The sequence below is a fragment of the Balearica regulorum genome, chromosome 5 (assembly GCF_011004875.1).
Source record: "Balearica regulorum gibbericeps isolate bBalReg1 chromosome 5, bBalReg1.pri, whole genome shotgun sequence".
NCBI classification, from domain to species: Eukaryota; Metazoa; Chordata; class Aves; order Gruiformes; family Gruidae; genus Balearica; species Balearica regulorum.
In genome coordinates this window covers 58,390,258-58,402,683 of record NC_046188.1, presented here as the reverse complement: position 1 = coordinate 58,402,683, position 12,426 = coordinate 58,390,258, and the positions used below count along the sequence as shown (strand labels likewise).

Here is a 12,426-nt window from a genome sequence, read left to right as displayed (position 1 = left end):
TTAAAACTTTACATTCCTGTCTGTTTTTCTTTTCTTAAAAAAAACCCCCAAAAACGTGAAGGCGAGTCACCCAAGGAAAACCCGTATGAGGATGTGGAGCTGAAAGCCCGTCATGCGGGCCGAAAATCCCATCAGCTCTCGGAGAATTCCCTAGATTCTTTGCACAGGATGTGGACGCCGCAGGACAGGAAATACACATCACCTCCCCAGGTAACAGCGTGACGGCACCGGTCTTTCTGTGCTTGAAGCTTATTTAAAATTTTTGCAAGAAAATCAATCATGGCATAGGAGGAAGAGCAGCCGTACTGAATGATAGAGGGTATCTGGAAAAAGAGTGCAATCGAATGCATAAATCGTTGCTGGGAATGCTCTTGGCAGCTGTTGCTCGGCTTCTCAGCACTGCATTGCAGAAGCTGATGGCTCTTTGTGCTGGCTGCGGCCTGATGAGCTTAAGCAGGATCCTTCCACCGGTTGTCTGTGAGCTGACTCTGGCCCTAAATTATTTGTATGGCTGCACCTCTTTGTGAATTGCCTCCGCGTTTACGGATTAAGTCAGCTGCTTAATCTTGCCCATATATTGTTACGTGAGGCCTATTGTGAGTTTGCTGTTGTGAAGTATGTAGCGTGGCGTGTTTTATTGTAAAATGGAGAAGGCCAAGTATGTCCCCCAATAAATAAATGAATAATAAAATAATCAGAAAAACCTGACTGTCTGCATTTAACAAGGCTATATAAGTTGTGTTTACAGCATAAAGTAAAAGACCAGGAACTCTGCAGATTTCCATCTTGTGAATTTTCCAAAGCTGTCTGTTTTTTGTGAACACTATGAAATGCCAGGTTGCTTTGTTGTTTATGGGATCATTGTGTTCATAAGGAAAAATACAAATTTCATCACATACTTAATTTTGAGATTCAAAACACCTTTTAAAGGAACTTTGTTTTGCACTGAATCAACAGAAAAATTGCAGCTGAACAAAAGGTCACGACGACTTACATTTTTGTCTTGTAAAGAGACCTAGAACAAAACTGAATATGTTTTCTTTCACTTATTTTGCATGCATGTGAGCATCACAGTCCAAGAGGCAAAAGAAGTATCACCAGGATTCTTAGTATGCATCTAGCACATCATTTGTAAAACTGGAGTGTTTTCAGCAAAGCTGCTGAAAAGGGAACAAGTGGAAAGTAGTAATCAGGTAGAGTAAGGAGAAACAGAAACTGCAGCCATGAAGATAACCTCCTAGTGAGAGACATACTATGCATAACAATTCTTCTTGGCTGTGTGTGTGTGAACAGGAATTGTGTAGCCTCTACAGGATCCAACAGTGTGTACCATTAAGGTGGGAACCATATAGGTCCATAGTAAGGTATTGTCCACTGTTGTCTGTTTTGCACAGGGTGACCAAAGAATATATGGATTAAAATGACTTCTGTAATGTTGCTCAGTAAATAAGCACTCTCTGGTATCTTTGCAACAGGGCTATCTTTATTCTGGTAGCTTCTTTTTGAAATGCTGCCAGGAGTTTCCTGCCAGGAGTCAGTCCTGCAATAATTGCGCTGTCATTGCACTGATATATAAAGCGAAGAGACACTAAGAGCAGGTCAGCTATGGGCCTGGGTAATTCTCCAATGTCCAGAAATAGAAAAGTCTCAATTTCCTGAGGAATCTGGCAACAATTTATCGCCTAGTTTTTCCAGCCTAGCAACATAGCTGGATTAGCAACATGACTTTTAAGTCATGGATGATGATAAACAAGATGGAAGAGATCAGAAGGTCAGCAGGCTTTCAACGATCATCTCCAAAAATAATTGCTTTCATTAATGTATAGAGGATGGCAGATTTTCCTGGCATGCTAACCTGTGGGAAGCAAAGACCTCAGAAACACTGCCTTGTGGTCATTTTGAATCCCGCTGTCTTCTCTTTTCCCATTCATTATTTTCAATTTTTGAAGTCATCAGATATAAAAAGAATGTTTTATTGATGACGTTGTATTTGTGATGCAAAACGCACCCATCTAGAAACAGCTTTGCTTAATCCCAGATAGTGTGGCGTTGTAATAGGTAAGCCCTCCAAGTAGAACAAATGAGACATTTATGGCTGCAGGTTTATAGCTCGTAATACTGCTAATAGAATATTAGCAAATGCCAATTGACAACTATTTGACATAATTCTACTTTTTCTAGACATGCTGGTTAAGCTCCTTACAGTGTTTGTGTTTGGGAGGAGAAGGCAAGGACCAGAGCTGGGCAGAGCTGCTTGAAGGACTGCTCCATAAGAGCCCTAGTTTTTCAAAAATAGCTGTTACTTAGTGCTTAATCGTCTCGGAGATTTTCCCTTCCCCCTGCAATGACAACAGTTCTGTGTTTTAAAGGGAGTTATTTGAGAATGCAGGACAAAGCTATAACTGCACCTCTGCACATTGACAGATCTTAAAACATCTTAACACCATGGAAATACAGCAAGCTTGATTTCTACTTACTTTCTCTAGGATAAAATAGCAACTTCAATGTAATTGCTCTTGATTTTCACTACTGCAAGTGAAAGAGATGAATCAGGCACATCGAGTCAGTGTTGTGATATCAGCCAAGCCTTTAAGTTAGGTTTGAAGGCTCATAGAGTTGATGTGGTGTGGGTGCATGGAAATGCACCAAAGCCAAAGTACTATTGTTTTTTTCTTTTTGAACTTCAAAGTCTTAGATATTGACCCCTGTCTCTTCATTTTGACCTTAAACCCTCTCTTTGCACATATCCTGCAGAGCGGTGGCTCACCTGACGTGATGTCCTTGTGTAGCCACCACTCACTCACAAAGAGCTGTTTCTGCACTAAGTGTTGCTGAGGAGGGGAAGAGCTCAAGCTGTTCTTGTTCCTGCAGCTACCTTCGAAGCCCAGCAGCCAGTCTCTGCGCATCGGGAACTGGTCAGAAAGGAAGAGCCACCGCTTGCCACGGCTGCCCAAGCGGCATAGCCATGATGACATGCTGCTGCTAGCTCAACTTGGCATTCCCTCCTCCCCTTCCAGCCTCAATGAGGACAGCCTGAGTACCACAAGTGAGCTGCTGTCTACACGGCGGGCCAGGAGGATCCCAAAGGTACTGGCAGGGTGATCAGACTTATGCCCATCTGCAAGAGCTTGCAAATTTTTATCCAGCATTTAGTCATCACTGAAAGCTCCTTTTGTATCCTAAAGTAAAATTGAGATCACACCAGAAACAGTAACTCGCAGGAACCAATACATAGTCCTTTTTTACATACAGCTGTACTGTGAAAAATCCCTTCCCTAAAAGTGGATAACTCAGCCCTGATCCAACAGTAGCAAACATCTGATTGCCATCTTTGCACAGACTGGATTTTAAACCAATTTTGTTTTCCACACTTTTCCTTAAGATCTGTGGGCCAGAGCATTGTTGTGTACCTAACTTTATGATTTTGAATGGGTGATGGCCAAGCAATTTTTATTTAAAACATGCAGCAGCATCTGAAGTGGGTTTTTTCCCCATCATTTGTTTACTGGTCTCAGGAATATAACTATTATTGGCCTAATATGTTTCCCTTCATTTACTCACAACTTACCCCATCCTGATAACACTTTTGTCTTGATGGATTTGAAGTAAAAATTAATTTTCCATTTTCCACGGAGTTTTCCAATTCAAAATGGGATGTGAAAATAACCCAAGCCACCAAGCAACAACAACAACAAAAAAATCCCAACAAACTTTTTCTAGTACAGTGGCAACAGAGGTGGAGGGGGAGAACTGCCAATATATTTATTTTTGGCTTGTGAACAAAGTTGATTTTTACTGTATATTCAGCTCTTTCCTGTTCTTATTAGAGAGCATATTTTAAAGTGCATGGCTGTAAATACTGTGAGTAAAGGGAGATTTTTATGTTCCTGTCAATTAGTCTGAAATTCAGTCTAAGCAGGAAACAAACAAGAGGAAATTAATCCTACATCTTTAATATTTACTATATTTATACTTTCTTGGAATATACTATTTTACGGCACAAATGAGCATACATCTGTGAAGGAAGTTAGAGTAACTTACAGAGTAGCTTACTACTTGGTTTTGAATAAAACTTGAAAAGTTTGGCTGTTAGTTTTGTACCTTTTTTTTTAAAAAAAATTTAGATTTAAGGACCGACATTCTCCTTATGTGAAATTATGTTTTCAGCATATGAATGTTCATAGGTTTAACATAAATCTTGTGATGATTTTTATTTTTGACCAGTCTAGCTCCTAGAATCACATATTACTGGAGAATCTCAGTTTTTTATTGAGAAAATATTATTAGAGGCAAAAACTCAAACCTGAGAAACTCCTGTTCTTTACCACCCCCAGTGATGCTTTGCAAAACAATATCCAAATGCTTTAAACATCTGGGCTTTCCTTACCGCAGTGCAGGTATTTTACTGCTGGTGAAGTAGCTCAAGCAGACAAAGCGCCGAGCAGCACAGTGAGGGGAGTGAAAAATGCCAGCAAAGCCCCTCGCTCCTGGTTCCTGATGCCTTGTTTAGTGCCTACATGCAGGAGTTTCTGGGCTGGCACACGCTTCAAGCGGGAGAACCATTGAGGTTTTTAACACTTTAGACTGTCCGTTCTGGGCCAGACGCTGTTCCTCTTTGGAGGAGTTACCTGAGTTTTTGTTCCAGTCTGTGCTCTGTTACTGACTTTCTACAGTGTCTACGGTGAATTAGTTTCTCTCACTGAGTTTGTTTCTCTCTGCAAGCTGAAGTAAAACAGCTTTTGCAAAATGTATTATAGTTCTATGAGTAAAGTGCTATGGAATGAAATATACTATTCCTGACTCATAAAAACATTATGAAGTTAAATTGCTACATGTTTCTGGCTCTCCAGAAGTTGTTATATTCTATTTAATTACAAATTCGTAATCTCAACCTCTTGGTGAAGGCTCTAAACTCTAATGAGTTATCTCATTAAAATTTTCCATCATCTCAGATTTTTTTGGATAGACAGTTATTGTCTGCATTAGCCCTCCTGAGGGAAGTCATAAAGATGATTACCAGGAGTTAAAATTCTGGCCAGTGCTGGTTAAAGTAGCTAACTTCAAAATACTTTTGTAGATAAGGATAAGATTGGAGACAGTAGATACAGCACGTCTGAAGTAAGTTAAGTACAGCACGAGTTGGAAGGGGGAGGGATGGGAAGTGCGTATGGGCCAGATCCTCAGCTGATATGATATAGCTTCAAAGCAGCTGGTTCACTCTGTACCTGAAAAGGCTTTAAAAAGTTAGGGCCATCTCCTTTTGTGCTTATCTGAACACACTAAAATCTCAGTTCAGAGAGGTGATAACACACATTACTCATATTCAGAATAAGAATATGATCTTAAGCTCCATGAGAATTTGGCAAAGTTGGATATGGCTAATGGATCACTGTTACTTAGACAATGCAAGTGAAGAGAGAATCAATAGCATAGAGAGAGAGGAACAAGGTGGTAGAGGATAACAGCTACCTTTGAATCCTCAGGCTCATTGTGCTTTTGTTACAAATGTCTACATGATTTTTGAAAATGGGAATTAGGTTTCTGAGTTATTTAATTGTTTTTTAAAATATATCCATAAGTAAAGGAGTGAGATTAAAAATATGTGATTCAAAAAAATGAGAGAGATAAGAAATGTGCTTTGGGGGGTTCAGCTGGCCTATCATCCATGGTCAAATTCTTTGTTTGGATAGATTAATTAAAAGCCTCCTGGCAGAAAAGTGTTTGGTCTTACTGATTCCTCATTTTCTTATTTTGCAGCTTGTCCAAAGAATCAATTCCATCTACAGTGCAAAAAGAGGAAAGAAACGATTGAAGAAACTTTCTATGTCCAATATTGAGACAGCGTCCCTACGAGGTATGACACAAGCATCACAGTTCAGTGAAGCCATTTGAGTGTTACAGGATTAACAGATTCCCTTCTTTCCTCCGCATCTACCCCAGGCTCTACTTTGTTTGGAGCTTTCTTCTATGAACAATGATAACTTTGTGTCTGCAAGAGGAGAAAATAGGGATGAGATTCTCAGCATTGTCTATCCTATTAATCCCATGATCAGCTAGACTTATCCAGCTTCTTTAGTTCACTTTTTGAGTAATTTACATCTGTAAGTTTTGTCTAAAATTCACAGTTTTGACCTTGTAATTTATTCATGCTTTTTCCTGGCATGTGAATATAACTCACACTGCGTTTCAGACTGCTTCTGGAAAAGCAAGGACCAAAAAGAAATTCAGGCCATGGTTGGAATAGGAGTACAATAGAGCTTTAATATGAGTACATCTCAGAAATACATCTTGTCATAAGGTTACTTTTGCATGTTACTCTCACTCAGTTTGGTGAGTTCTGGTGATTGAAAATGTTGCCCAGACAGACAAAGCTCTTAAGGCTTATTTTGACTTCTCAAATGCTGCATAACTTTTTTTTTTCCAAAAAATTTAAAGTCTGAAAAAGAAGTGGAAGGATTAAAATCCATTTTCCAAATGGCATGTTCACCTCTGTAGCTTAGCACAGATGGGGGCTCACTGCAACCAGTTGCCATAATAGAGAATGAGTTTTGCATTTGCATCAAAATGAAGCTCTAATTTTCAAGGAAAATTGAAACTTAATCCAAGGAAAACAATCTAAGGAGTCATTCAAACTGTGTATTTCAAGATGTTTTAAAACTGAGGAGAGAGCATGCGTGGATCACAAAGTTCAGTGTGAGATGTGATTTTTCCCAGTTTCACCATAGTAAACTAAGTTTATGTTTGCTTTGGTTTTGCATTAACTGATCCCTCTATCTCCTCTGCAGATGAGAACAGCGAGAGTGAGAGTGACTCAGATGACAGGTTTAAAGGTAAGGGACTGGCCTTCAATACCTTCTAGTCAGCCACTGTCACAGACTTTATCAACGCACATTCTCCTGCTGCTGCACTTTGTTCCTGTCCGTGGCCTATATTTTTCTTCCCAAACTATGCTAACTCCATTATTGCAGAGCTCACAAAGTTTCCAACACAGGAGCATGAATGTGGAAAGCAAGGACAAAATGAGCTGTGAGGATCTAACAAGGATTTGGCAACTGTGTCATATAATGAAGAACAGGACCTTTGATAGATTTGCTTTGTCAGCCGCTTCACAGATGCTGATGTTTTCCAGACTGACTACTGGGTGCAAACTTAGAGGGATGAGATTGGATAAATATGCTCTCTTCTTACTCATGCACTGCTTTAAGTGTTTACAGCTAGCTGCTGTTGGAGGCAAGATTCTGAGTCTGATCCAGCATAGCGGTTCTTACACTTTTTTATAGGTCTGCAGTCTCCAAATTGTAGAAATTCCTTTATCAGTGCACAGCACCTGCACAAACTCTGCTTCAGCCAGACCAGTAAATTAGTCCCTCATTTTCAAGAGTCCTGATACATAGAGAGAACTATAAAAAAGTTTAAGGCAGCAACAACAGATTTTATTACTAAAAAATCTATCATGTTGTTAGTAAGTGAAGGGAAAAAATCCAAGAGTGTGGAGCTGTGGTTATAAGGGGCAAGCATTCATGTCTATCTACTGCAGATGTCACCTGCTTACTGTTCATACAGGAAAACTTGCTGGAAAAAGTTGTCTTAGGGAAGCAGATTTGTTCCAGATAGGTGGTGGTAGGACTGCTCAAAACAGGCTGTATGCAGCATTGTACAGTGATGTGTGGAAAAAGACTCATTGCTCCTTTTTAGACAAGTACCAGCCCAAGAACAATTTCAATTCTGTTTCTCTTTGTGTCAGAAATTATAGGGCTTGCTTTTGCTCGTAGCCCATGAAAGAAGACAGACAGGGCCCTGCCTCTCTCTTGATATTGGGAGGATATTCTGATTTCACTGGAAACTGTGAAGCTTTTTCTCCCATTGTTGTGGAACAGAGGATCTTCATTCTGATGGCTCCCTAACCAGCTGCTCCTGCGTGACCTGATATTTACATTGATGCTCTCAGGGCATCCTGAACCACAGATCTTTTTGTCATGTGTAGCATAACAGGATTCACTGGGTCAAGTCTGTTGGAGTGGGCTTTTTGGTTTCACCTCTTGCAAATAGGAAGCACTGGCCAGCAGGACACTGTCTCAAGGCAGGACAAGGCAGGTTGTTTCTTGGGATTTGGCTTCTCTGGTTGTGCAGTCACATCAAGACCCAAGAGCTTTATCAAAATAATTTTTATTTTTTGTGTTGTTGATCCAGTTGTGTGACAGCTGATCATCAAGGGGTTTCCCTTTCTTTCTGTCAATTAATTACTGCTATGATCAAGAGCTTGTGACATCTTATTTCCCCACCACAAGGGACAGTCTGCCTTTTGCAAACTGTGGGCAGTGTAAGTGATTATAGCCTTAAGGGATTGATGTGTGCTGCTAGTAATTCATTTGCCTGGTGTGAAGAGGTGGGGAAGAGCATGTGGGAAGCTGGTTTTACTTAGATGTTTTCACTTATTGGTCTACCAGAACTGCGAATGATGTTACTGACTAGTCCACCATAGACGTCTAGCGACAAGTCACTGGATCAAGGCATATCTTTGAATCAGGACTGGATGTGACCATGAATCTAAGATTGCCCCTCAATCGACTTGGCACAAGCAAAGCAATCCTACAGGGGAGGCATTTCACATCTCTTTCCTTTCCCCTTCCCTGGAGATCATTCCATGGCTTGTATGGACCACGCCTGTGCTGTCGAGGAGAAAATACACCTTCAGTGGTTCTTAGCATAAAGCTGTGCTATGTAAGAACAGGTCACAGAACTGTTTTTCACCAAAGTAAACCAGGTCCAAGTCAGGCCTGGGATGTGTCACCCTGGAGGCCCTAGTGCATTTGCACACCCACATCAAGGCTTATAATCTAGTCTTAAGTGGGAAGAAAAAGCAGACCTTTGGCAGGGTAACAGTTATGAACTGCACATTATTTCAGTGACTTAGTGTTGCATCACTTCAGTACTTGGAAAGAGTTTTGATTTATGGGCGCAATTAGTAGAGGAGACTACAGTATGAAGGTTTGCTTTTGAAAGGAGAACATGCTTGGAATAATACGCTGGCAATTTGAAAGTCCTTTGTGAATGGCTGTGGCTTACACGTACACGTTACAGTCCCAGGTAACCATCTGTCTCTTTTTTGTTGTTTTTAAATGCTAGCTCATACTCAGCGTCTAGTACACATCCAGTCAATGCTGAAGAGGGCTCCAAGTTACCGAACCCTGGAACTGGAGCTGATCGAATGGCAGGAACGGGAGTTATTTGAGTATTTTGTGGTAGTGTCGCTGAAAAAGAAGCCCTCTAAAAACACTTACCTCCCAGAAGTGACATATCAGTTTCCCAAGGTAAAAGCAAAGTTCTTACGTACAGTACATTCTAAGATCAATAAAGTGACTAAGTGGGAAAATTAATAGAAATCTGTTTTTTAAGTGGAGTTATTCATTCAGCTTTCATAATTTTTCCAAAGCGATCAGTTACAAAGCAAAGGGCATAAAGGAGGTGACTGAAAGCTTTCCCTGTTTACAAATTTATCTTTTCCAGTGCTGGAGAGTTTGGCCTGATGGTAGGTGCTTTAAAGACTGTGTTTAAATTCAGTTTCTAAATATTTCACTTCTAACTCATTTTGGCTATATTAGGATTTGTTCCAAAACTCACTGAAGTCAATGGAAAGACTTTTGCTGATCTATGGCATTTCTTTTGTGCTCTTGCAGCAGAAGGAATTTGAGTGAGGACTGTGTTTTAAGTGGTCATTGTGCAACAAGGAAGTTTCGGGCAATTTAAAAAATAATAATAAAAAAAATCAGCAGTGATTATTTCTATTGTACCAGCATCTATAAGCCTGTCCTGGGGTCATGCCTCACTACCAAGCACAAATAAAGAACAAGCCGATGGGCCCTTGCTCTTCAGAGCTCATTAGTAACCCCCGCTCCTGAGAGGTGCTGTGAAGCTGGCACTAACAGTAACTGACTGAACCTCAATTTCCTCCCCCGCAGCTAGAAAGACCAACCAAGCAAATGCGTGAAGCAGAGGAGCGTCTCAAGGCTATCCCTCAGTTCTGCTTTCCTGATGCCAAGGACTGGCTCCCTGTCTCCGAATACAACAGGTAAACCCTCTGTCGTTCCTCTGCTGTGCAGTGCTGATGGAGTGCATCTGGAGCAGCCACAGGCTTGCTGATGCCCAATTAAGGAAGTAGCAGTTTGAGTCTTGGCCACTTCAGGCTCAAGCAGCTGTATTTAATTTTTTTTAAAAGTTCTCTATTATTTTTCCTCCCTAGTCTGCCTGCCTCACAGGCCTGTGTAGCTGCAGGGAAGAGGTTTGAAGGTTCCTCTTGGTGCTACACCCAAAAGCCTAAATGGAAGTGTTTAAAATAAATCTTAAAAAGGACAAGGCCCTGCCCACCACCTGTCCTAGTCATTTACCCCAGAATGCTTGTCTGATGTTGCAGGACATGTCTTCGTTTGGCTCAAAGCAATGCTGTTCTGAGAACTTGTTTGGAGCTGAGCTCTATGCCAGCAGAGGAGCCTTAGCTTTCTTCCCTTGAAGGTGAATGACTACAGAAGGGCAAGGGAAGGCAGAGCCTGGCTTACATTTTCATTCAAAAGGAACATCAAAAAATGTGTCTTTTTTCCCTCCTGCATTGATGCATCAGAACTTGTTGATCTGAAGGTGTACAAGTAGTAGAATAGGCAGAAGGGAGAGATTCATAGAATGGTTTGTCCTATTGCTACAGGCCCTACTAAAAAATCTGTCCCTGTCTTTCTCATAAGCCCTGTTTAAGTATTGAAAGGCTACTATGAGAGAGATAGACTTATGGAGCCAAACTCTGCCCTCCCTGAGGCAGAAACAGGGACAGCTAACAGATCAAAGCCAAAGTGAAGGGGACCCTGTATCCTCCCCTCACCAGGCAGAAGGCAGCAGCCTCAAAGAGAGGAGTGAATGGAAACAAGTCCACGCGCAGTGCGGCAGGTGAACCTTCTCTTCCTCACCCACCTTGCCATCCCACGTACCCCTGTGCAACAGGTACGAGGCTCTGGCTGTGGAAGGCCACTCAAGCGAGGATATGGATGACAGTCAAGTTACTCCAGAGGTAGCACCTAGGCCCAAAAAGCCCATGCCTCGGGTCGTGACCACCCCAACAAAGAAAAAAAGGAGAGTTACAGTCGTAGGGGACTCCCTTCTGAAGGGTACAGAGGGCCCGATATGCAGGGCAGACCCTCCTCTCAGAGAAGTCTGCTGCCTCCCCGGGGCCCGTGTCAAGGACATCGCTAGGAAACTCCCCAGCCTGGTACACCCCTCTGACTATTACCCACTGCTGCTCCTCCATGTGGGTGGGGATGAAGCAGAGACACGTACCACGAAAGCGATCAAAAGGGACTTCAGGGTCTTGGGACAGTCACTGAAGGATTTGGGGGCGCAGGTAATATTCTCCTCCCTCCTTCCAGTTAAGGGCAGCAATGGTGGGTGGAACAGACAGCCGCAGTCCATAAATGCATGGCTCCATGGCTGGTGTCGATGCCACAACTTTGGGTTCTTTGACAATGGAGCGGCCTACATGGCACCGGGCCTGATGAGCGCTGATGGGATTCATCTCTCTCAAAGGGGGAAGAGGATCTTTGTCCAGGAACTAGCGGGGCTCATTGATGGAGCTTTAAACTAGGCTTGAAGGGGGAGGGGGATAACGTCAGGCTTGCCAGCGACATGTTGTGGGACGATGTGCCCAGGTTGGAGGGACAGGGCGCTGGCAAGGGCCCTCGGCCTACTGCTCAGAGATGTGCTGGATGCACTACCACATGCTTGAAGCCTAGAGGAGACGAGCTAGGGGCTCCGGATGCAACAGGAACCAACAGGGTAACACTGGGAAGATACATCAAAAGAATCCCAGCCACCCCAGCCAATAAGTCAGCCTCATCAGGGGCACAACTGAAATGCCTCTATGTGAATGCACAGAGCATGGGGAACAAACAAGGGGAGCTGGAGACGTGTGTGCGCCTGCAAGGCTATGACCTTATTGGCATTACAGAGACGTGGTGGGATAGCTCCTATGACTGGAGTGTTGGGGTGGAAGGGTACAGGCTCTTTAGGAAGGACAGGCAGGGCAGACGAGGAGGGGGCATCACCCCCTATGTCAATGACCAGCTGGAGTGCATGGAGCTCCACCTGGGGATGGATGAGGAGCTGACCAAGAGCCTATGGGTCAGGATTAAAGGGAGGGCTGGGGCAGGGGACATCATAGTGGGGGTCTGCTACAGGCCACCTGACCAGGGGGACCGAGCACATGAAGCCCTCTATAGGCAGATAGGAGCAGTCTCATGCTCACAAGCCCTGGTCCTTATGGGGGACTTCAGCCACCCCGACATCTGTTGGAGGGACAACGCAGCTGAGCGCAAGCAATCCAGGAAGTTCCTGGAATGTATTGATGACAACTTTCTCCTCCAAGTGATAGAGGAGCCCATGAGGAGA

At 42.8% G+C, this 12,426-nt stretch overlaps 1 protein-coding gene across 9 annotated transcripts in view; it reads left to right on the top strand.

Annotated features, from left to right (window-relative positions):
- DENND2B (DENN domain containing 2B) overlaps window positions 1-12,426 on the top strand; it is a 181,956-nt gene that overhangs the window by 123,338 nt on the left and 46,192 nt on the right. For all 9 annotated transcript variants that reach the window (XM_075755119.1, XM_075755116.1, XM_075755117.1 and 6 more), the window contains 6 exons: window positions 62-210; window positions 2,872-3,087; window positions 5,758-5,854; window positions 6,786-6,830; window positions 9,127-9,311; window positions 9,960-10,069. In XM_075755119.1, coding sequence (XP_075611234.1) covers window positions 62-210; window positions 2,872-3,087; window positions 5,758-5,854; window positions 6,786-6,830; window positions 9,127-9,311; window positions 9,960-10,069 — 802 coding nt within the window. The remainder of the gene's footprint in view (window positions 1-61; window positions 211-2,871; window positions 3,088-5,757; window positions 5,855-6,785; window positions 6,831-9,126; window positions 9,312-9,959; window positions 10,070-12,426) is intronic.